The sequence below is a fragment of the Mya arenaria genome, chromosome 16 (assembly GCF_026914265.1).
Source record: "Mya arenaria isolate MELC-2E11 chromosome 16, ASM2691426v1".
NCBI classification, from domain to species: Eukaryota; Metazoa; Mollusca; class Bivalvia; order Myida; family Myidae; genus Mya; species Mya arenaria.
The window spans coordinates 14,073,553-14,098,139 of NC_069137.1; the positions used below are offsets into that span (position 1 = coordinate 14,073,553).

Here is a 24,587-nt window from a genome sequence, read left to right on the forward strand (position 1 = left end):
TGATTGTTAATGTACTTTTAAACTTATTATGAAATATATTTTTTGAAATGAATAAATATTGCATTAACTCATATAAAACGTCTCCGTTTTGAATAATAAGCATATTATAAAATATGCTAAGTATATATTACACTTACCGATTCAGTGCTGCTGTGTAGTTGTACTCATCCCCGACACAAGCACACTTTATACAACTTGAGATGACGTTGGTCCCAAGACTTAAGCTCAAGCTTGCTCATTTGACAACATGTACGATGGCACCACAACTTACAATTATCACAATAAATTGAGTCAAGCGCACATGCCTCAAGGCATACACTACACGGAAAGGTTCCCATTTTATGAAAAATACAGCAGAAATATACAGAAACAATTAATTATCCTTTTAAATATCCAAATATAATAAAACAAAATACACAGAAACAATTAATTATCCGTTTAAATATCAAATAATACGTATATCCAACACTACATGTTCAATTTTAAATATATTTATCAAACTTCTTCATTTTTGGACCAATTCCATATAAATTTTAAATATAAACCGATGATAATGCCTTTTCAATATTTGTTCAACAAAAAAAAAATTGTTAAAAATAAATGAGTTATGATTGGATTTCACGTCTCAAAAAGTGGATTTCACTTGTCAAAATGTGGATTTCACTTCGATTTCCGATCTTTTTTTCAAAATAGGTCTACAACTTTCTTATTTTTGGATCAATTTGGATAAAATTTGAAATATAAACCCATTATGAAGCCCTTTCAATTATTTGTTCTACAGAAAAATTAATTTGTTAAAAATAAATAAGTTATGAGTGGATTTCACGTCTGAAAAAGTGGATTTCACTTGTCAAAATGTGGATTTCACTTCGATTTCCGAAAAATTGCTCTAACTTCTTCATTTCTTGATATATTTTAATAAAATTTGAAATATAAACTTTTCATTAGGCACTTTCCAAAATGTATACAAAAAATAAAAATAAATAATTAATAAAACTGAGTTGAGAGTGGATTTCACTTCTCGAAAACTGGATTTCACCTCGATTTCCGATCTATTTTCGAAAAATTGCTCTAACTTCTTCATTTTTTGACCAATTTCAATAAAATTTGAAATATAAACCCTTTATGAGGCACTTTCTAATAAATATACAAAAACAGAAAATTATTTATTAAAATTAATGAGTTGTGAGTGGATTTCACTTCTCGAAAACTGGATTTCACCTCGATTTCCGATCTATTTTCGAAAAATTGCTCTAACTTCTTCATTTTTTGACCAATTTTAATAAAATTTGAAATATAAACCCTTTATGAGACACTTTCTAATAAATATACAAAAACAGAAAATTAATTATTAAAATGAATGAGTTATGAGTGGATTTCACTTATCGGAATCTGGATTTCACCTCGATTTCCGATCTATTTTTGGAAAAAAATGAAAAATTGCTCTAACTTCTTTATTTTTTTACCAATTTCAATAAAATTTGAAATATAAACCCTTCACGAGGCACTTTCTAATATGTAGACAAAAAAAATAAATTATTAATTAAAATAACTGAGTTCTGAGTGGATTTCACGTTTTGAGTGGATTTCACGTGAAATCCACTGGATTCCTGTATCACCCCGCACCGCAAATTGATCTACCTCCCTAAACGCTTTTTTAGCATACGTTTATGATACATTGAGGTAAAACCCTGCACCCTATTATTGTTGTCACCTAATTAATCTAACCATTGGGCATAGGTTTATGTGACGAGCTCAAACTGTCAAAAAAACGTGTAAGAAATAAGCAGATTTCGATGGACACCTACGCCGATATCCTAGACTCATTGGAAGACTTGGGGTAAATTATGAACAATACGAAACATGCTTTTGACCTTGTTATAATTTATTTCTCATTATACTTGCATGACAGTATTTTATTAAATAAGGTTTCTTCTCAGCATCTTTGTAAGTTATGCACCAGTCAATTGTAACCACGGCCCCACCAGGTCCGGGGAATAGCGGGGACTTTGACTTTCGGTCCAGCCAACCCCGGGTGAAATGCCCGCCCTGCGGAGACGAACTGGTGGTAAAATCCCCGCCAAATGCCCTTGCACCCCAGGGACCCTAGGTAAGGCAAAACCACCGCATTCACCCGGCACTGCGGGGACGCCTGAAAGGTAAAAACATGGCCCTTTTCCCCGGCTATCCCCGGTATACCCCCGGAGTTGGGGGGCTGTGGTTGCAATTGACTGGTGCATTACACTGTAGTGGCCAATCAGAGCCCAGTATTGATAAGCCCGCCTCTGTGTATGATAAGCCCGCCTCTGGCCAACAGTTGCATGTATGTTGATAGTTCAGTTATTGATTTGATTCAAGATCGTGTGCGTATGAGTATGAATGTAATAAAGCTATATTAAACCATCCCGTTTTGGGTCTGTTATATACATTACACTGACAACATTACATACACTAAACTAATTTAGCAAGAATACTTCTTTATTCCTTAACCCAAGATTACCTTACACAAATTTCGATGCAAGCCGAAGGTAATCAGTCTCAGGCACAAGCTATCAGTAGAAACTTTTTTATTTATGTTCCCTAAATGGTTGTTTCTCAAGTATTCAAGGATCTCTTGTATTTCACTCTGTTTCTTCGGTAATGTTTTTTCCCTAGTTACATGTAGCTTGGCCACTCTACCTTAAATAAAACCATAAACCTTTTCTCAGACTTCCTTGTCCCAAAAATGTAGTATGTAATGAGAAATATATACACTTGATTAAAATGATTACTGACAAAACAAAATGTTTGTAAATGATTATTATAGTTCAAGAATCAAGGTTTAATTATCCAAAGCCTCACTCGGAACATACCAACAAGTTCATTTTCCTGGCTCCAGACTTAATGATCCCGGGAACATTAGACTTCTAGTCTTCAAATGTCTGGATTTGATAGTGAATTGGTGTCACTTCTATTTCATTTCACTTATGACATTTACCTAGTGCCTAAGGCTGACTCAACAATGCATCTAAGTAAATCTATATGAGTTTGGTTTGTGATCACTCAGCCAAACTTGTTTTTCCTTTCAAACTCCTGTTTCCTCCACAACATAAGACAACACTCAAGATTGTGTTAAATGCCAGTGAGATTAATATAATGTTGTTATAATTTTTTTACCTCAATAACCAAAAGTTTCCTTTTACTACAGTTATGACGGTGAATTGCTACAAGAAGCCTTGTTAGGAAAGGCTCTAGAAGGTGGTCCAGAGTCTGTGGAGTACACAACACTTGTCTCCTGGCTATGTGAGGAGCTCCGTGACTTTGTTGGACTCCAGGAAACTGTCAACCCAGTAACTGGCCCTGATGATGCCTCTTACTTTCTGATGGAAATTAGCAGTTTCCTAAGAGCTTATGGTAATGTTGTCAATTGGTTCATTGTTATAAGACATTTCATGTTATACATGTATTGATGTTTATATTCTTCTTTGTGTTGTCTTTTATTGGTCTTGGAATATATATCTTATATACCCCCCTCCACCCCACAAGAAGCAATGGCGATATATAGAATGTATTTAAAATCAACTATTATAAAATAATGATTTAAACTTTTAAACATTTTAATGCCATGGCTTAGTGCTTTTGTTCTTTTGTGATACTAGAGACACTCAATACACAAACAAGTGGTCACAATTCTTGTTTGCACCTAAATAATATATATATAGGTTTATAAACCAAATGATAAAAGGTGACCCATGTATCTGTTTTTGTGTAACTAATTCCTGCACATGTAACTTCAGGCTGTCCTTATCCCGTACTGAATGATGGACCTGTCGCACAGAGACTTGTGACAAAACATGCTCGCTACCAACTCCTAGGTAACTATTCTATTAGTGATTTTGAAACAAATAGGGCCTAGTTACAAAACATGCCCACTACCAACTCTTAGCACACTATATTAATATGAAACACACAGGGACTAGTGACAAAACATGTCTACTACAAACTCCTACAGTAGGTAACCATAATATTTGTTATTTTGAAACTTTTATATATCTATATTGCAGTGATGACCATATATATCCTTTCAATGCATTACTAATCAGAATTCGAACACCATGCACTGACCACATGGTTTCATTCACCAAAATTGCTAAAACTTTCAGTACTTATTTAATCATCAGTTTCAAACTCAAAAATTTTGTTTTGTTACATTGACTATCAATGTTATTTGACAAACAATATAAAAGTAGAATATATAAGACGATAATATAAATTGAGAGTGATATGCGGGTGATGACTTTACATTTATATGCAGGGGTCATTTATAGAAAAACTGTCTGTCCTAGAAAACTTCATCCATTGTCACATGTGTTGTCCTAGATTTCCTGGTCACGGAGCTCCAGGCTGTACGAATGTTGGCCTGCAATAATCCTGCCGCCCTGAGTTCTGAACCTACCACACCTAGTGAAATAGCCAGCCAGGTGAGATATATGTATGATTGTAGTAGGGTGAAAGCCAAATGTTCTGTAAAAGGAGCCAGTTCGCTCATGCCCCTTGGATTGTGGGTAAAACCCTGCACCCTATTATTGTTGTTACCTAATTAATCTAACCATTGGGCATAGGTTTATGTGACGAGCTCAAACTGTCAAAAAAACGTGTAAGAAATAAGCAGATTTCGATGGACACCTACGCCGATATCCTAGACTCATTGGAAGACTTGGGGTAAATTATGAACAATACGAAACATGCTTTTGACCTTGTTATAATTTATTTCTCTTTATATTTGCATGACAGTATTTTATTAAATAAGGTTTCTTTTCAGCATCTTTGTAAGTTATGCACCAGTCAATTGTCAATTGTTAATCCATGTTTGATTACTTTCAAGTTTGCTCATTACATGTATATACGGTACATACAGGCCATCATTAAAAAAAGGTTCACAATGAATGGATTGATTTTGTCAAATTCTTTAACCCCTGGGGTAGGCAAAACATATATTTTTTGCATATTATTAATAATTATTATATCTAATGTTATTTAAAAAAATAATGGCTTAAACAGCAAAAAAGGATCATTATATTTTTTCATTTTAATATCAATAACCTTGAACATTTAATAACTGTCATTTAGAGCAAGTGGCCCCATCTTATCCACATTTTTTAGGTAAACTATTTGAATACCAAGAAAACAAAAACTGGTTAAAAATGTCCCATTTTATCTTGAGATGTGGTTCCTTGTTACAGTATGAGAGTGATACCGCGCGGCACATGAAACTGATGCTGATTGCTCTTGGGTTCCCAAAACCTCCTGCCAACATCAATGCTTTCCAGCTTTTCAGCAAACTGGAAGCTAAGGTGAGTAAACCTTTTAAGGCAGTCATGTGCACAGATATGATTAGAAAACCCATTCTCAAAATCAGGCTCTCAAACAAATCAATTTTTTAATTATGTCATACATGTACATTGTAATGGGTTATTTTGCCAAGCCTGGAGGTCATGAGCCAGTACAAGGATGCAATTGGGTAACCCTTTCTCAAAGTGAAGCTGTCAGACAAATCAAACACTATTATCATATTCATCTGCAAGGAAGTGATGCACCAGGACCTAGATTGGGAACCCCCACCTCAAAGTGAGGCCTTTTCAAATCAAAGCAACTACGGTACCAAGATGCAGTTTGGAAACCCTTCCTTGAATTGAGGTTGTCAAACTATGGAAATATTGTTATTTGATTTGGCATTTACATAAGTAGGCCACTATATCATTGGCTAGTACACATATGTAATAGGGAATCCCCTTATTAAAGTGAAGTTAATAAAACATTGTTATTTTTTTTAGAATTTGCATCTTCAAATCAAGGAAGTGATGTATCAACGGAAAACCCCACCTCAAAGTGAGGCTGTCAAACAGAAAATAAGTTATTTTATTTTAGATCAAAGAAGTCATGGGCCAGCACCCAGATGCCCTTGGAAAACCCCTTCTTAAAGTGAGGCTTTCAGACAATCAGTGGGATCTGGTCCATAAGATTAACTCTGCCCTGAGTGACGAATATCGCATTCGAAGAGACATGTTGTTAAAACGGCTTGATGTCACTATACAGTCTTTCATGTGGTCAGATAAAGCAAAGGTTTGTTATAGGTCATATGTTGGCCATAATTTCTGAATATTACATTATATTGTTTTCCTTTATAAAGATAAATATATTAACATATTGTTGATCATGTCTTTGATATGTCAAAGATTGCTCATTGCATGTTTTTGTTTGTGTTTTCATTTAACTATTAAAGGTACTGCTTCAATTTTCTGCTTATTATATAATATCACAAAATAACAAGAGGTCAATCTTGCTAGCTTCATAGTTGAATAGTAAAGCTATAATATTTTTTTATGTACCTTACTAATTTCAATATCTAAATGAAAAATGCAGTTCTAACTTACAATAAAGACATGGGTTTTTTTATTTCAGCAATTAGAAAACAAAATAGCGGAAGCCTATCAACCAATAAGAAAAATGTTAAAACCTACAACAGAAGTTGGAGTTCCACAAATTTTGTCTGCAAGAGATGGTAGGCAGTTGATGTACCAAAAATGTTTTATTAGACGCGCATGCCCTTATTACTGTGCATGGGGTCTTTTGCGTTGGTCTGAATTTTCAAATTCTGCAACTTGAAAAATGCTTACCTTTACTCTAAAAAATGCAATTTGTTTCCATGAAAAGCATAACATTGAAGCTGGTTGTTCTTAGTGCACATTCTCATACTGCTGACGTGATGTATATAAACCCATACACTATTGTATAATGAACGTTAAATACCAACTACATGGTTAACAGAGTGAAACATTTCTCAATCTAGTTGATGACAATTTTGTATTGAGATGTTAAACCAAGTGTTCAGTGGACCATTTTCTTAATTTACATACAAGGCGGTGTATGCACCCACGCATTTAGTGGATAGTGATAGCTGATTGGCCGGTAGCAGACATTCAAATCAGCCTATCATTTAGGTGATGGGTAATTGTGACAAGCATAGTCAACTTGTAATATTTCATGACTCTATACATGACTTATTATCAAATTTGATGGACTTTAAGAAGTTCCCTGAATTGGGTGAATTGGCTCGAATTTAGTGTGTAGAGTCCTCAAAAAGACACCTGCTGTGCATGTCTAATATAGCCACAATATGCCATTTGTTAACATATTTTAATAAATATTACACAATATTGAATTTTAATATTTAAATTTAGGACACGTATAAAAAACATTCAACAGAATCATAGACAGCAATTTTCTCTAAATTTCTCCCTATTAATCAACTGCAATCAGTTGCAGGTTACTTGGCAATGCTCATAGCCAGTTTCCACCTGTGCTTTTGGGTCGCATATTTCGGAGAAACTACCCTTCTTACACCTGTAGAATACAAGTTTACCAGTAAATTCATTTTATCATGGCGTTTAATCTTATTTCAGACTTAACGCGGATTGAGAAAACTAGCAGTGGTACTGCAAGGGAAGCAACAAAAACTGCTCTTAACAAAATATTGATACCAAAGGTAATTTACCCTTAAAGCAACCCTCTCAGGTATTTTGTTGGTTATATATATTTTTTAATCAAAATTTCCTTCAAATTTACTAATTCTATATATTGAGTACCGTAACCACTAAACAGTAACTTACAGAAACTCATTTTTTACTTGAATTTTGAAAATGTAAGTAAAAAAAATATGTTCATTTTTTAAGAGCGCAACTAGGTAATGCATTTCCTCTCACATTTTCAAGTATGAAGATGATTAAATGTTCCTTTATCTGACCATATAGCTTGAGAAATCGTTCATCCATGCTAGTAAAGGCATAAATACCTGCCCAATGTATAAATCCATAGCACTCAGACATTTAAGGTTATGAACACAGTTGAGACTCACAATGTATAAATCCATAGCACTCAGACATTCAAGGTTATGAATACAGTTGAGACTCAATTTGTCACTATGAACAATATTGAAACATTTATACCCCCGACAAACAAAGTTTGAAGCGGGTATATTGGAGTCACCCTGTGGTCGATCGGTTTGTTGGTCGGTTGGTTTGTCGGTCGGTCAGTTGCAATTTACCTTGTCTGGAGCATAACTTAAAGGCCTGGGTGCATGACCCCAAATATCCCTCCGGACAGCAATTAAGCCTATTTGGCAGAGGAGGCGTGGTTAATCGGGTTTATGAGGTCTGCTCTGGTCAGCAGTTGTGATTGTAATCATTCACATGGCTCCGGGTGTTATATGATTCTGATAGAGTGGTTCAGAAGAATTTGTCCATTTGTTTCTCATTTGAGATTAGATAAATAAAGTCTCATATACTTCGACCAATACTTCCACGAAATGTGTTATAATAAGCCATTTGATAGTATATATCACCCCAGATAATGGATGTTTCCCACCATATGGCAGTTACATCCTCATACTATGATAGTAAACCTGTAGTAAACAGGAATTGGTAGTGAAATTCAGTTGGCTGTTAGAGGGTCATGAATTTTCAAGATCTGTCAATCAACATTGCTGGGAAATTTAAATTTGTTTGCCAGTTATGAATTTTTTTATTTGAAAGTAGTATTTATAAGTGTTTGTGAGACTTGAAATTCACAAGATATGGATATGATACATTCAATAAACCATCTTGCAAATTTTAGCAATATTTGATTGTAAATTATTTGAATATTTGAAAAAAATGTACTGGCAGTCTGTACTAGCAGACAGCTCTGTGAGGTCAAGTGAAGTGGCCATTTTTCTGACTGCCTGCAAACTACTTGATGGAATTTATTAAAACTTAATACAATGGTAAAGCACAATGAGAGGAAGTGCAGTGCACAAGAACCATAACTCTATTTCAGCTAATTACAGAGTTGCTGCCCTTTGTTACTTTTTCTTGTCCGGAGCATAACTTGAAAACTATTGGATGGAATTTAATAAAACTTCATACAGTGATAGATCATAATGAGAGGAAGTGCAGTGTACAGGAACTGCAATTCTATTTCAGCCAATTACAGAGTTACTGCCCTTTGTTACTTTTTCTTGTCGGGAGCATAACTTAAACTATTGGATGGAATTTAATAAAACTTCATACAGGGATAGATCATAATGACAGGAAATGCAGTCTTCAGGAACTGCAATTCTATTTCAGCCAATTACAGAGTTACTGCCCTTTGTTACTTTTTCTTGTCCGGAGCATAACTAGAAAACTATTGGATGGAATTTAATAAAACTTCATACAGTGATAGATCATAATGAGAGGAAGTGCAGTGTACAGGAACCGCAATTCTATTTCAGCCAATTACAGAGTTATTGCCCTTTGTTACTTATTTCTTGTCCAGAGCATAACTTGAAAACTACCGAATGGAATGTAATAAAACTTTATACAATGGTACAGCACAATGAGAAGGAGTTCAGTCTACATGAATCATTACACTATTTTAGCAAATTACAGAGGTATTGCCTTTTTCTGTGGGTTTTTTTGTCAAACTTTTGTCCGCACAGTAACTTGAAAACTACTAGATGGAATTTCATAAAACTTCATACAATGATAAATCATAATGAGAGGCGGCATTCGGGGGTATTAATCACCTTCAGTGATAGCTCTAGTTTAACTTAAATTTTGAGAAAAACCTGTGAACTCTTTTGATATTCCCAGCAAAATTGGTTCACATGTAAACTATGACTAGGCACGTAGGATTATTATGAAAATTCACTCATGCTATGATATATTTTGAGTTATACCCTGTATATATATGAAAAAAATGGATGAAGGTTCACCTCCGAAGCTATCAGTAATTCTCAATAAGCAGGTGCAAATCGGCGGGGCAAATAACTAAATTTCAAATATGTTCTTATAATTTTATTATATCAAGAATTTATAACTTTGAACCTTTGTCAACAAGAAAATAACAGTAAACACATCAAGACAACATTGTGTTACCTCAATTTAAGGATCGGAAAATAGTGACCATGATAATCAATATTTCATTATAGAATGTTCGTTACATGACACTCTCTTTTAAAATATGTTTAAATTTGATTTGTTACGGTTAAATACAAGCTAAAACATAGTATTTAAGCAGATAATGCCTTGAGCGTATGTTTGACATAAAATGTAATTGAAATAACGCATTATTTTCAAAAATTGGAAGCCTCAAACTTGCAGCTAAATACAACGCCGTTTCTGTTGTAAAATGTGAATAGGATTTTAATTATCTAAATGGTGAAAGTTCCAAACTTGAACTCCATATATCTCACTACATTCGCGAGAAACATTACAAATGTTACATAAATGAGTGGTTGGCATGTAACTGTGAAACCAATGGTTCAAAGTTTGGTTTATAAAGCTTTTTATTAACATAAGGCAAAAAGTAACGAACATTTCGTAAAATGTGTTAATTGAACATTGCGGAAAACAATTAAACAACACTTATGCAACGGGAATACAACATATTTAAATACATTTGGTTAGTTCACAAAGCTTTAATACTATGATTTTGAATTACTTTATCAGTTGATATACTTTGCAAATTCGAACATCCAACATAAATGCTTCTATCTTCTATAACAGTCCCTATTTCTGTATATGTTGAAGATTATTCAAACATGAGAGGATATATTAAAACAGCTTACGGTCCTTACCAGAAAAACAACATTAAACTAACTTAACTGATAACTTATTTAAATCAAATACGTCATATATGACATAATATGGTTCCAACTATACATTGATATGTCCGTTACCGTTTCCAAGGTAATATGCAATATGTAATTCATGCAAACCAACACTATATACAGTGTCCCTTAGAGTATTGCTCAAACATTGTACTTGTCTGTAATTGTTAATAAAGGCAAAATGTTCAAGTAAACAATTATAAATGATTTCATAGCACATAGTCACATCGTCGTAACGAACATTTCCATTCAGTAACACATGTTAAGTTTTACTTTTCGCTTTGTTCATTAAAAAGTTGTTCAACATCCATTTTTTCTTCATCGGATAGTTTGAATAGCCTCTTTGTCTTTCCGGTTGGAACTGGTTCATTTAATGTTGTGATGATATCTGAACATTTTATCCAGATAATGTCAGGACGGCTGGGCCACTGGAACAAACCTTTTTTCCTTTCCATAAAGGATATTTCTACTTCCATATCTTCTTCATCTGTGTCTGTTATTTTACCTATATACCAATTTGAACCATACTTTGCAGCTACATAGCAATCTATTTCAAACGGTACTGTATCCGGTCCATTTGTTGAGTTTTCAGGTGTGTTTTCTCCAAGTCCAACTACAACACTTTCAATAGTTTCAGTTTCACTAGTGACTTTTGTTTTCACCTTCTCTATGGTTTCTCTTCTCCATGATCCGCATGTTAACTCCTCGGACATGCAAACTGAACAATAACAACTGGTATCGCGAACAGATACTTCAGAATTACCCCGACCTGTAATTGCATGAATTTTCATTGTCCCACTTATTGCTTTTATGTCTCTCTTCTGGTTCAGTTGAACAGCCTTCGCCTCACATTCTCCCTTTGCAACGTAAAGAAACTTTATGTTCTGCAAATTACATATCTCTGACTGTGTCCATGCATAGAAGTCCTGGGGATTTTGAATTGTTGCTTTTCCAGTGTTAACAGCATCGTCTGCCATTCTCTTAGTAACTCCTCCAAGGCCGTCGCAAGGTCCTTTCCCGTGGCCGGACTCAAAATAATTCCATTTTGCGTCACAGCCATGAAACTCCTTGTGGTTTGCAACTTCCAGAAAGATGTACTTGTTCCTGTACTGGGAAGTAGGACTATCTGTCCAGTAGTGAATACATGACACACCCGAGCAGATAAGTCTTACTTGCCTTAGGATAGATTCCATGAATGTTAATACAGTATTGGAGGAATGAGCAAGTTCATCAGACACTATGACAAAACTCTTGTGTTACACTTGTCATGTTCCAGTATGCTGATTGGATCTCATTCAGCGTTTTGCAGCTATAATTTTCAGCAAAATCCATTTGCACGATTACATTGTTTTCAGGCAAGTTGTCTTTCAAACGTCTGATTTCCTCGTATTGTACTCTAACTCGATTTACATGGGCTTCAAAGTCTTCTGTTTGAGCTTCTGTATGAGCTACAAAGTCCTTCTTTGTCATTTTTTGTTCCACTATCCTCATAACCATTTTCTTCTTTCCCTTTTCTTCAACTGCAATGCGTTTCCATTGACTCACAACTATTTCGTCATTGTTCACTGTATCATTTATGTCTTTAATGAAGCTTTCCTTAGTGTCAAGCATTTTTTCTGCATTCACTGATACTTTAACATTCTCGTTTCTGGCCGCTTTCAATGTGAGAGACATATTCTGATGTCGAGTACACAGACATGTCGATCTGTTTATAAAGGAAGCTAGTAATATGTTTTTTGGTCGAATTCTGCAAAAAGAGGCAAGCGACAATTTGGTCGTTGGGTTTTCCGCTTGACGAAGTAGTTGGCCTTCCATGTTGTCTTTTGGTGCACATTCGACATGTAATCCGTCAAGACTCATGGTAAATCTAAAAGCGGTACAAATGAAGATTTCCATGACCATTAAAAAGAAAAAATGTTTAGGATCACAAGTAACAAATGCCAAATGCAAACAATCTCGTGTAAAACACTTGTTTACGACAAGAAAACAGAAGCGTCGGCCATACTTCCCGCTCGAATGACGAAAATATGACGTCATAATGAATCGTCATGATCGTACAAAAAAAATACACCCATTTATTTACATTTGAGTAACGAATATTTCAGTAACGAACATTTCAAACGATTGTATGCCATAAAGTTTTGAGAGAGTTGAAAGCTTCACCATGTTAACTTTTAAATATATAAAACTTCATGCACACGGCTCAGCGTCAACGAGTTAAAAAGCAGTACTGCTAGACTGTAAAGTTATGTAAAGTACGATAACGAACATGTCAGTTTGATATGGAATTCTTCAGTCAGCATTGTGCAAAACAACATGTAACAAACACTTTTTTCGCTAAATAACTGATATGTTGCATATGATTTGAACGATGTTTGATTAAGATAAATATGTGAAAAGTGTAAATCTGTAATAGATTACCAGGATCATTTAACCTTATTAATTTATAGTAACGAACATGTCAGTAAATTCGGCGACATTGTTTTTTCTACATTTAAAGGGCAGCATTTGACTTCAGTCCTGGCGCACTGACGAAATATCGAGCAAAGTGGTTGTGTCAATGTATTATATGAGAATAAACACTTTATTTCTTTATAAATGTGTTTTAATAATATGAAGTTAATATGTAGGAACGTTGAGCCTTTTGCTCTGGCGACAGTAACGAACATGTCATTTAAGCACATATAAAATCTTTTTTTTTTCACTAACTTTAAAGCTTCAAATAATTTTCTTTGCACATGTTCTTAACAAACATTAAGCACATTACATGCATACATTAACGATTCTGGATTCTGATAAATCGCGCCCAAAACCGCCGGCGACACTAATTGCACCTTCTTATTGAGAAATTCTGTCTAGACATTGCCAGCAGAATTGCTGTCCTTCATGAAATGACAGGATTTTCCCAAGGACCAGAAGTCTCAGTGTAGAATTGTGATGCTCTGCTTGGAGTTTTAGTTAATGTTTTATATTTGACAAATGCAGGTCTCGGACCGTGGGGGTCGCGCTTGGGAACTTGAACCACCGCCACCAGAAATGCCATCCTTCATGAAGAGACAAGATGCACCCCAGGGCCAGAGGCCTCAAAGTAAGTTTCTTAAATTGTACTATATTACATGTGTGTCTTTCTGAAAGGTTGTTAAGTAATATGAATTGAATTCCAATATTACCTCATGTGTTTAAGGTATTGTGAAAGCCTTGGTTTTGTCCTTGTCAGCTTTGTTTTGCACCCCAAAAACAGTTTTTTTAACAAAATAAATTGAGGTATTGTAATAGCCTAATTGTCATCGACGTTGTGCAAAAAGCTTTGCCAAAACTCACAATCCATTTAAGATATATAAATGAAACTTTGTTCACATGTTGCCTGTGACAATATTCACATGCATAGCAAGGCCTATAACTCTGACTTTTAATGAAACTTTATGCTCTTATTTTAATAATTGTTGAGTTATGCCCCTTTTTCGCCAAAAAGAAACCCCCAAAAAATTTATGATTGTTTTATTTTGTTTGTCAGTTCGGTAAGACCAAACAAATTTATTGATTAATTGTGGCATAGTGATGATCATTTTAATCAATATTTCTAACAAATATTCAATAATTCCTTTGTATATATTCCACAGGTTCACGAGGAGGTCGCGGTGGTCGGGGTGGTGGTTTTGACTCTGGAGGTCGGGGAGGCAAGGTGCAGGGGGGCTGGGACAACAACCGAGGGGACACAATGGGGGGCAACTGGAACCAGGGGGGTGGAGGATATGGCCGTCCCCAGTCTGCTACTGGAGGGTTCCAGGGAGGTAGGTTGTCTACCTTTTCAGTAAAAATAATTGTGAATTTTAGATTTAGAGTCTGATCAAAAATGAGTTTTAAAGCACAGGCCCTTTTGGCCTAAGAATTCATTAATAAAAATTGAAAGACCATTGTGTTACAGATTTTTATTATACAATGCCCAAAAAGTACAAGAATTTCCGTAGGACAAATAGAGATATTTTAAGTGCAAGGCCTTTCAGCATGCACATTTTGCACAGACTGAGTTTGTATCGTGGAAACATCTTGACATGACTAGATAATGTTGCACTAATTCAGGTGTTTTTTAAAAAAATACAGTAAAACTGCGATCGCTCGAGAATGCCTAGTCCAAAGCTAAAGCCCCGAGTGATCCCATGTTTCAAATGACCCAAGTTTCCATTGAAGTCCATCATGAAATGTCTTGCAATGTATTTTCAAAGTTTGAAGTCCGTACCGATTGTTACTTTGACACTGATTATGTATTGCATCATGGAAATCGTTCATATGTTCAAAGGCTGTCATACACTAAATGTGACAATGTGAAATCAAAAAATGCAATCAATGGTGAATAAATAGCATGGTTTATTTTTACAAAAAAGCACATTTTCTCGATAAGTGTCATTGGAATATGACCGTGCATATTATGGCTTTAAGTCAGACTTAAGTTTTGCAAATTCAAGGATGGATGATTTGCGCATCTTGTCTGTCTAGCTGAACTGTTGATTCATAATATCAATATAGATCAGTGTAGTAGGGGTTTATTCAATTGTTTATTTCTCATTTACATTTCTCACAATTAGAATCATATCATTAACTTCTCACAATTTCCTTCTCAAATACCGTTATCAAGTAAATAGCAAACATGCGTAATTGGTGTTAATTTTTTTTCACATCTCATCAAATTCTTTTCATCTGTCATTGCAATATTTAAAGCTTATGAACATTTTAATGCCTGACAATTGTTTGTTTATTTTGGAACATGCATTTGAGAAATGTGTGAATGTATGACCTTGAGGTAATCATAAGGTTTTGCACATGATCTGTATATTAGGGACTGGCAAGTGTGCTCGAGTCCTTGACTTATTTATGTTTCACTCCAGCATATTTTATATAAAAAAAGAAGGAATAATGGTTGGGACTAAGCCCGGAGCTTGATTGATCCAGTTGATCGTATGACAGCCTGTTTGAATGATCGCAGTTTTACTATACAGCTTGAGCTTGGAATGAAGGCTTTGAATCAGTGACAGTTAATAAATTAGGAATGACTAGGTAACACTGTCATATGGCATTAATTTTTTTGGCCTTGTTTAAATTGTCAAATTTTTCAGGATATACCTACCTGTTACTTTCCTTATCTAATAGGTGGTGGCTACCAAGGTGATGCAAGTTTCCAAGGCGGTGGCTACCAGGGAGGTGGTGGTGGTTACCAAGGAGGAGGTGGTGGTTACCAAGGCGGTGGGAGAGGTGGTCAACAAGATGGCAGTTATGGCCGTGGTGGAGGGGGTCAAGGGGGCCCAAGAGGAGGAAGAGGGGGGCGGGGAGGGAGAGGGGGTAGGGACAGAGGCAGGAACTGACAGGAATAGTTTTTCACTGCAAATGATTATGAACTGGGTACTTTGTTTGGAAATACTTGTAAATGATTCACAACATTTGTGTTTGAATTGCAAAAGGCAATTTAAGTTCAAGAAGTGTTCGACAAGACTTACCTTTTAAATGCTTGTTATGTTAACTGCTTCAGTTTTGTGTAGCTTTAATTACCTTGTTTTAAATGATTTAACTGTTGATGTCGCAACCAATAAGGCTCTCTGTATTTACTAATATTGGTAATAACATCTATAGTATCTTGCAATAAACTAGCTACTAGTATTTCAACAGGTCTACATTAGACTAAATCTACTAGTCAGTGTTGTTATTTTTTCTTAACTTCTGCCTACATTTGTTGTATGAAGTATTGATGGTAGCTTCTTGAAAAGAAAAAGTTGGTAGAAAAATGGGCAATTGTGCAAAAATGACCGCCTTAAGTTGTTTTTATAACGAAATTCAACATGAGATGTTTGTAAAACATGTATGCCCTCTTATAAGAGGCAGCCAATGATTCATTTTGCATTAATTGTTTGTGAGTTGTTTAGGTTTATGACCAACATCGCTTCCAAGGATGAAGATATTTGATATAGTCATTGACCAGTTCTAAATGTTGTTATAAGAATAAGTGAGTAATAGTTTACATAAAAACATGAATGCATCCTCCTTACAACAGTGAATCAGTTAAATGGGAAATATGAAGTTACAAATATGGGCAATGCAATGTATACAGATGGCTGCTAGCAGGTCAAATAAGGTAGTAATCAATGTTCATGATAATATGACAATGGCGAAATTTTTGCAACTTTAAAACATTGTAAACACAACAAAATACCTGTTTTGAATGATGGCAATGACTTTGGTCAGTCTGGTGACCTTGACCTTTGATCTGTTAATGCAAACATCAATAGGGCTATATAGGTCATGGCTAACCTCCCCACCAAGTTTGTGGACCATAGGTCCAAGCATTGTCTTTATATTGAACAGAAAAGGTTTTGATGTTCAGCGTCACTCACATGCTGCCCACCATAACAATAGGGTTTATCTTTACCCTCCTACCCGGTTTGGACCTAAGGCCCAATCATACTCGGGTTATCAATCGGACACGCTTTTTGTGTTCAGGGTCACTGACTTACTGATCTCAATAGGCGTCATCCGCTTCGCATGACCATCCTCTCTACTAAATTGAAAGTCATTGTTCACAAGCATCCAGTAGTAATTTGGACAAGGTTTGAACTGCCGACACACGTAACGACATGTGCAAAGCCGTATTCATAATGGTGGGAGGCTAATAAAGTAAGTCAATGAAAACTAATTAATATATGTCAAGTATGTGCGAGTTGTTGACCTTGAGGTAATGGACAAAGACGGATGTACACAAAAGATTCATGTACATGACAGACAAAAATTTACCACTCGCATCTAAGATGTTTATGGCGGAATGTAGATTTTATATGTTCGATTATTTTAGAGCGCATGTGTTTGTTTTTAAGAGAAAAGTGTCAAGGTACTGTCTTAGCCTTGGCGTCGTCACCTTGGCGTCGTCATCATCGGTGTACAACACTTGACTCTTGCTCACGTCTTAAAAACAACTTACAAAATATTCAAATGAAACTTGGTGCTTGTCCTGCACGAGACAATAATCACATTTAGGCAAATTTCCATACCTCTGACTTTAATACTTTTTTAGTGTAGTGCCTATTTCCATTGTAACAACAACAGACGAGCGTTTGTGTTCGCTCCGCGGCACTCTTGTTAAATTCATTAAGGTCAAGGTCAGACTCACCGCTCCGCGGCACTATTGTTAAATTCATTAAGGTCAAGGTCAGACTCACCGCTTCGCGGCACTCTTGTTAAATTCATTAAGGTCAAGGTCAAGCTGACTGAACATGTTGACAGCCCACATAGAAATATAACACATTGATGGTAGAGCATTTAAATACATACATCATCGATATAAATGGGGCAGTGTTTAATGTTGATAGTGATCTTTCTCTACATAAAGGCCATTGCCATGAAACCTGGAGTTTTCTCGAAAGCAACTCTGAAAAATACGAGACAAATACATGCCTCAGGTAGATAGCGTGGTTTCTATATGAATGCCTGTCTCTATGTCTGTATACATATATTATCAAAGTTTCAAGTGTTTAAGTAATTTAGCTGAAAAAATGGTATTTGAACTGCTTGAAACGGTTATATTCCAAATTGATATTACCCATTATTTAACATATTTAGATGCATCAAGTATAATTGTTGAATCAGAGACTTGGGAGGGCAAACATGGAGAGTATAATTATATCTATCCTTGAGGTAAAGGACAGACACAGATGTAGGACATCAAGTACGTTGGAATGAAGGAGGTCGATATTGCTTCATCGGATCGATTAATCACCATATCGATCTCACTGAGGTGCAATAATTGTTGAATGTATTTATTCACACAAAAATACGTACATGTATATTTATTTTGTTTCAATAATATACACATTTAAAAAAAATGTTAAAGAGCAAATCGGTTGATTTGGTCAGATCATGTATATTAAACATAAATCTACCTAAAAACTAAAAGAATCCTTTGCATGGCTAATACCTCAATTAACAATGTATATAATTTCACGGCACTTTACATATCACAAGAAAAACATAACCTACAAGCACAGATACACACTTATTGGTCATACAGTCAATTTAAAAACTTTAAATACGAGATCCTTATTGCAGAAAATGATGATGAACATGTTCATGTTCAAGTGTCAATAAAACTACAGCAGCACCCCAGGGAATGTCTGGCAATGGCACTTGTGAAATGTAAGGAACACTTGAAATGTTCAGTGTTCATGTACTGTATCACTAGAAGGCATTGTAGCAGGTATATGGTCAGTCTTTATTCGTCATCATCCGCACAAACTCTGCAATATAAAATTGTGAAAGAAGTATACAGATTTACAAACATTACGTTGTACATGTATCTACCATTTATTAACTAAATGTGAAAGTTAATCTTATTAAGTAAAACTACACCCCCTTCATAAACAATATGCCCATCTTCGCCAAATTACTCATCTCGCATTCAAAGCTGATTGTCGCCGTCGACCAAAATTCACCGACATAGCTATCTGTCCGTTGACTTCTGTTGTAGCTTCTCTGTCCTTCACAAACTAACAATTAAGTGAACTGGTCGCATACATAACCAGGTAATACAAACTCACCTTGGGTTATCTAACCGTCAACGTCGGCCCTTATTCATTTTCAAGGTTCGCCGTCTGTCCGTCGGCCCAAACTCACCTTCACATCAGTTAAGCCCGTCGCCATTTATATACATGCTTGTTGCTGTTGGCCCAAACTTACCACCATAACTGATCTGTCCGTCGCCGACGACATAATTATACACTCATTGCCATCGGCCCAAATTAACCATCATAACTGATCTGTCCGTCGCCGACGACATAATTATACACTCATTGCCATCGGCCCAAACTAACCATCCTAACTGATCTGTCCGTCGCCGACGACATAATTATACACTCATTGCAATCGGCCCAAACTAACCATTATAACTGATCTGTCCGTCGCCGACGACATACATATACACTCATTGCCATCGGCCCAAACTTACCATCATAACTGATCTGTCCGTCGCCGACGACATAATTATACACTCATTGCAATCGGCCCAAACTAACCATTATAACTGATCTGTCCGTCGCCGACGACATAATTATACACTCATTGCCATCGGCCCAAACTTACCATCATAACTGATATGTCCGTCGCCGACGACATAATTATACACTCATTGCCATCGGCTCAAACTAACCATCATAACTGATCTGTCCGTCGCCGACGACATAATTATACACTCATTGCCATCGGCCCAAACTAACCATCCTAACTGATCTGTCCGTCGCCGACGACATAATTATACACTCATTGCCATCGGCCCAAACTAACCATCCTAAATGATCTGTCCGTCGCCGACGACATAATTATACACTCATTGCAATCGGCCCAAACTAACCATTATAACTGATCTGTCCGTCGCCGACGACATACATATACACTCATTGCCATCGGCCCAAACTTACCATCATAACTGATCTGTCCGTCGCCGACGACATAATTATACACTCATTGCAATCGGCCCAAACTAACCATTATAACTGATCTGTCCGTCGCCGACGACATAATTATACACTCATTGCCATCGGCCCAAACTTACCATCATAACTGATATGTCCGTCGCCGACGACATAATTATACACTCATTGCCATCGGCTCAAACTAACCATCATAACTGATCTGTCCGTCGCCGACGACATAATTATACACTCATTGCCATCGGCCCAAACTAACCATCATAACTGATCTGTCCGTCGCCGACGACATAATTATACACTCATTGCCATCGGCCCAAACTTACCATCATAACTGATCTGCCCGTCGCCGTCGATGTCGGCCTCCTTGAGCATCTCGAGCACCTCCTCGTCAGTCATTTCCTCCCCGAGGTTTATCATCACCTGGCGCAGCTCCGACATCGAAATGTAGCCGTTACCATCGTTGTCAAATACGCTGTATTGAGAGAATGAGGGCGGTGGATGCATTTTAAAGTACTGACAGCTGTCTACAACCTATATGTTCTATAAGGCGGCCGGGCAGATGGACTTAGTAATCCCAAATCCTAAAAATATGCACTACCATCAAGAAAGTAAACCTCATGACAATTAACCGTGAAAATTCTAAAATTTATATGACATTCATTTCTTTAATGTGTATTGCTTATATCCGAGAGAAAGCATTTTTTTTATTATGTATCCTACTTGAAGGCGTCCCTGAGATCATCGTCAGCATTTTGTTCTGACGACCGCTTCTTCATCATCAAACAGAACTCGTCAAAGTCAATGGTCTTGTTGCCTGCAAAAGATTGCATTTATTTGACGTACTCGTGTATACACAATTTTCTTCATTTGCTTGAATGATATTCGTGTTTTGCCACACAAGTGTTATGTTGGAGTTTAGAAAAGATTTGACAGCAGGCAGAATTACAATAGTTTGGTAAACTTACTGATGCAGCTGTTTTTGTTAAAATCATTTTGGATAAAATGTGTAGCCAATGTAGGCTAGTTTCTCCTTAGCACTCCTGAACAACTTGAACACCGGAAAACTTTATTGACTATTCTCCATTTTAAGTTCAGTAAACTGAAATGAAGCTATCGATTCCCAGGCGTGCTTACCGTCCATGTCGACCTCGTTAATCATGTCAACGAGTTCCTGTTCGCTAGGGTCCTGTCCTAGTGACCTCATTACGGTGCCCAGCTCCTTGGTCGTGATTGTCCCATCCCCGTCCTTATCAAACATGTCGAACGCCGACCGATACTCTTCGAAATATAGAACGAAATAGTTATACATTTAGTCAGGGAAGGGTTCTGAGTGACCCAGGTATCTCAAGCCAGTCCAACTCTTGTTTGTGTTCATTGACATTCCTGCCAGACGCACATCTCCAACACCATCGATGCTTTAGTGTGTGTGTGTGTGCGTGTGCGTGCGTGCGCGCGTGCGTGTGTTTGTGTGTGTACCTGCTTGTGTTTTGCTGTTGGTGCGTGCGTCTAGCAGTGATGCGTGACAAACATTCCGAATGGCGTGACATATTCCATAGAAAGCACATACAAAATAACATATGTCTTTTATACATTAAAAACGTATCGGCTATATTTTAGTCGATATATCAACCATATCGCCAACACCCTGTGGGTTAGTGTTATATAGGAAACGAAATCGAGTATTTAGGGGACTCGATTTTGGAATAACAAAGGGTTAGGGTTAGACTGTGTAAGTCTTGAATCCCCACCGACATATAAATAAGGCGAAAACATTTCTTTTTGTGCTTTGTACGCAATGATGTCAACATAATTATAAGAGCGCATGCATTCAGTGCACATCAGCAGAATTATATATATATATATATATATATATATATATATATATATATATATATATATATATATATATATATATATATGTCTCTTTGAATATTGATCATTATCTTTTTTCATACGCTTTATTTGGGCAAAAATAAACAGTTCTGTCAGAATAAAAAAAAACTTCTGTAGCTATTGTCCCGATCGAACGTGGCATGCAAATATTTTGGCAATCAAAAGGGATACATGGCTGTGCTCTTCAAACAAACAAACTTTGATGACGCATGTAAATACTCATGACCATAAACAGTTCTGAAATTTCAGACACAATTTAATAGCTATTCCATATATCTATCTTAACTACTCTTGTTCGACCATAAATAACTCAGAGATGAATACCAATGTATTGTTTACATTTGCGTTTTTGAATTGGAAGTAAATTATTTATTTTGGTTGCGTCACTTGATATTAATCAAATCATCTGGGTAGCCTTAAACAATCAAACTCATCATAGCTAAGTGTATCAATTACACCGACGACCATGGTGTCCATTGTCGTCTGAAAATTATTATTGCCATTTATGCATTCTTCGCTAAGTATTTGTATTTTTAGTTGTACTTTTGGATGTTTAAGTAAAACAATTGCTTACCGTCCCTTAATTCGTCTGTAATCTCAACTTTAGCCTGCAAGAAGAAAAACTAGACACTGGGGAAAATCGACGAGTTTATAGTGCTCTATTAAACATAGGCAGTTTTAGATGTATATATGTATGTTATGGAAAAAACCCGAATTGTATCACACTGAAATTGTCTGAAACAAAATGACTCTACATATCTTCAGGCAGATCTACATGTACCTGCTAATGATGAATGCATGTCATGGAAATATTTCCTCCAATTTGAAAATTCATAGTTTTACCACGTAATAAACATGTAATAAAGTGAAATTGAAAGTGACTGAAACTTTTACAGGAATATTTACATACATGCTATGATGTTTGCTTGGCATGGACATATTTTCTTCCCCCTTATAAACTTATAATTTTACACCGTATAAAATGATAATAAAAAATGAAACTTTAACATTCAGATCTATATTAAATGGGCTAATGCAAACATTTTTTTTTAATTTCAATGCATTGTAATGTTTGACTAAAATGACTATGTCATGGAAACATCCGCCCGTTCAAAAAATTCATAATTTGACACCGAATAGAATTGACAGAAGAAAGATGACTACATAGCTTTGGCATATCTTAAATACCGTAAATATACGATGTATTATACTGTTATTATACGAGTGTTACGTGACATGATGTAAAATACTTATAATCGACCATGATGCTGTAGAAATGTTAGTAAGAAAACAGTTAAACACAAAAAGGTATACAGTTATTGTTATAAACCGAATCAGTTGTCATTTTACCCTATTCCCCAAAATTACACGCATGTACGAGTGTTTATGTAACATTCATTTTATATTCAAAGTTGCAGAGAACTTGAAAATATAATGCATTATGTTCTGGCATTATTGTGACTCAATGTCAATATGATGTAAAACTAAAACAACATTTAATAACTTACCATGGTCGTGATAAGTCCCCTAGTTGCAACACACAGATGAAGAACTTTGAAAATGTCCGCCTAATCGTCCTAGTATCGACCGATATACCTGAGCCGGGTACAAATAAAGAAAGGTTTGTCAAGTTGAGGCTAATTTTTGCTACATTATACAAATTGCCGTTAATTTCAGTAATAGACGACTAGTCCTGAAGAAACGCTCTGCGATTATTGCATTGATTGGCTTAACCTTGAATCTGCCATTCGTCTATTAATATCCCAACATATACAGCCAATCTTTAAACGCAATAACATTTTGCTTTAAGATAAAGGCAAACAAACGCATTTTTATTTATCCCTTTAAGGTATTAGATCCATAAATAACCTAGATCTCTGATAACCCCTTTCACCTGTGCGGTAAATTTTGATGTCTGCATGGTGACCATATATTATTTTGGCATCCCTTTCAATGGTATTTTCTTGCTGATATTAACTTAAATTTGAAATATATTCGTTATAGATAAAGTTAATACAGCTTGTAGCTTGCTCTTCATTTCAGCCGAAATTGAAATTTCGCAATCTTCTAAGGGTTTTTTACAACTTTTTTGAAAAAGGGTTAAAGTAATACACATATTTAAAATCAATACATACACATGTATTTTAAACAAACATAAATTTTGAGTGATAAACTTTAAGAACTTACCAAATTATGTATTTATGGAAAAAAATCTTACTGATAACAAGATTGAAAACGTGTATTTAATAGCTATAAACGCACAAATGTTAAATGACTGGTTGGTCCTCAAATATTTACAGTGATCAACTATCGTGTCATAAGGTAGAAATACCGCGTTTTCTGCACATTTCTTTCAAATCAAACACGGTATCCTTTATAAGAACCATTGCTTTTTCGATATTTATTCATCATTTTCGATAAATTAAAACAATTATTATAAGTGTGGTGCATCACAATTGGGAAAATGAGTGCATCCTTAAGATTTTCTTTTTCTTTATTCTTTACGCAAAATCCTTCAAATGATACACGGTCACCTGGCGTCCACAGTTTACAATATTATGTAT

General features: G+C 35.8%; 2 protein-coding genes across 2 annotated transcripts; one reads left to right on the forward strand and one right to left on the reverse strand.

Moving 5' to 3' along the window:
• Positions 1-1,697: 1,697 nt before the first annotated feature.
• On the forward strand, positions 1,698-16,026 carry LOC128221416 (protein FAM98A-like). Its single transcript, XM_052930028.1, has 11 exons — positions 1,698-1,840; positions 3,188-3,393; positions 3,777-3,854; positions 4,360-4,460; positions 5,223-5,333; positions 5,908-6,102; positions 6,442-6,541; positions 7,443-7,525; positions 13,655-13,757; positions 14,290-14,460; positions 15,815-16,026. The coding sequence occupies exons 1-11, from the start codon at positions 1,797-1,799 to the stop codon at positions 16,024-16,026; spliced, it is 1,404 nt and encodes a 467-aa protein (XP_052785988.1). The 5' UTR covers positions 1,698-1,796.
• Positions 16,027-18,480: 2,454 nt separating this feature from the next.
• On the reverse strand, positions 18,481-23,708 carry LOC128222607 (calmodulin-beta-like). The gene is made up of 6 exons (XM_052931703.1): positions 23,532-23,708; positions 22,598-22,631; positions 21,265-21,408; positions 20,851-20,944; positions 20,454-20,602; positions 18,481-18,942 (listed from the first exon to the last, which is right to left on the reverse strand). Exons 1-6 carry the CDS (start codon positions 23,532-23,534, stop codon positions 18,911-18,913), a joined length of 456 nt encoding a protein of 151 aa, XP_052787663.1. The 5' UTR covers positions 23,535-23,708; the 3' UTR covers positions 18,481-18,910.
• Positions 23,709-24,587: the final 879 nt, after the last annotated feature.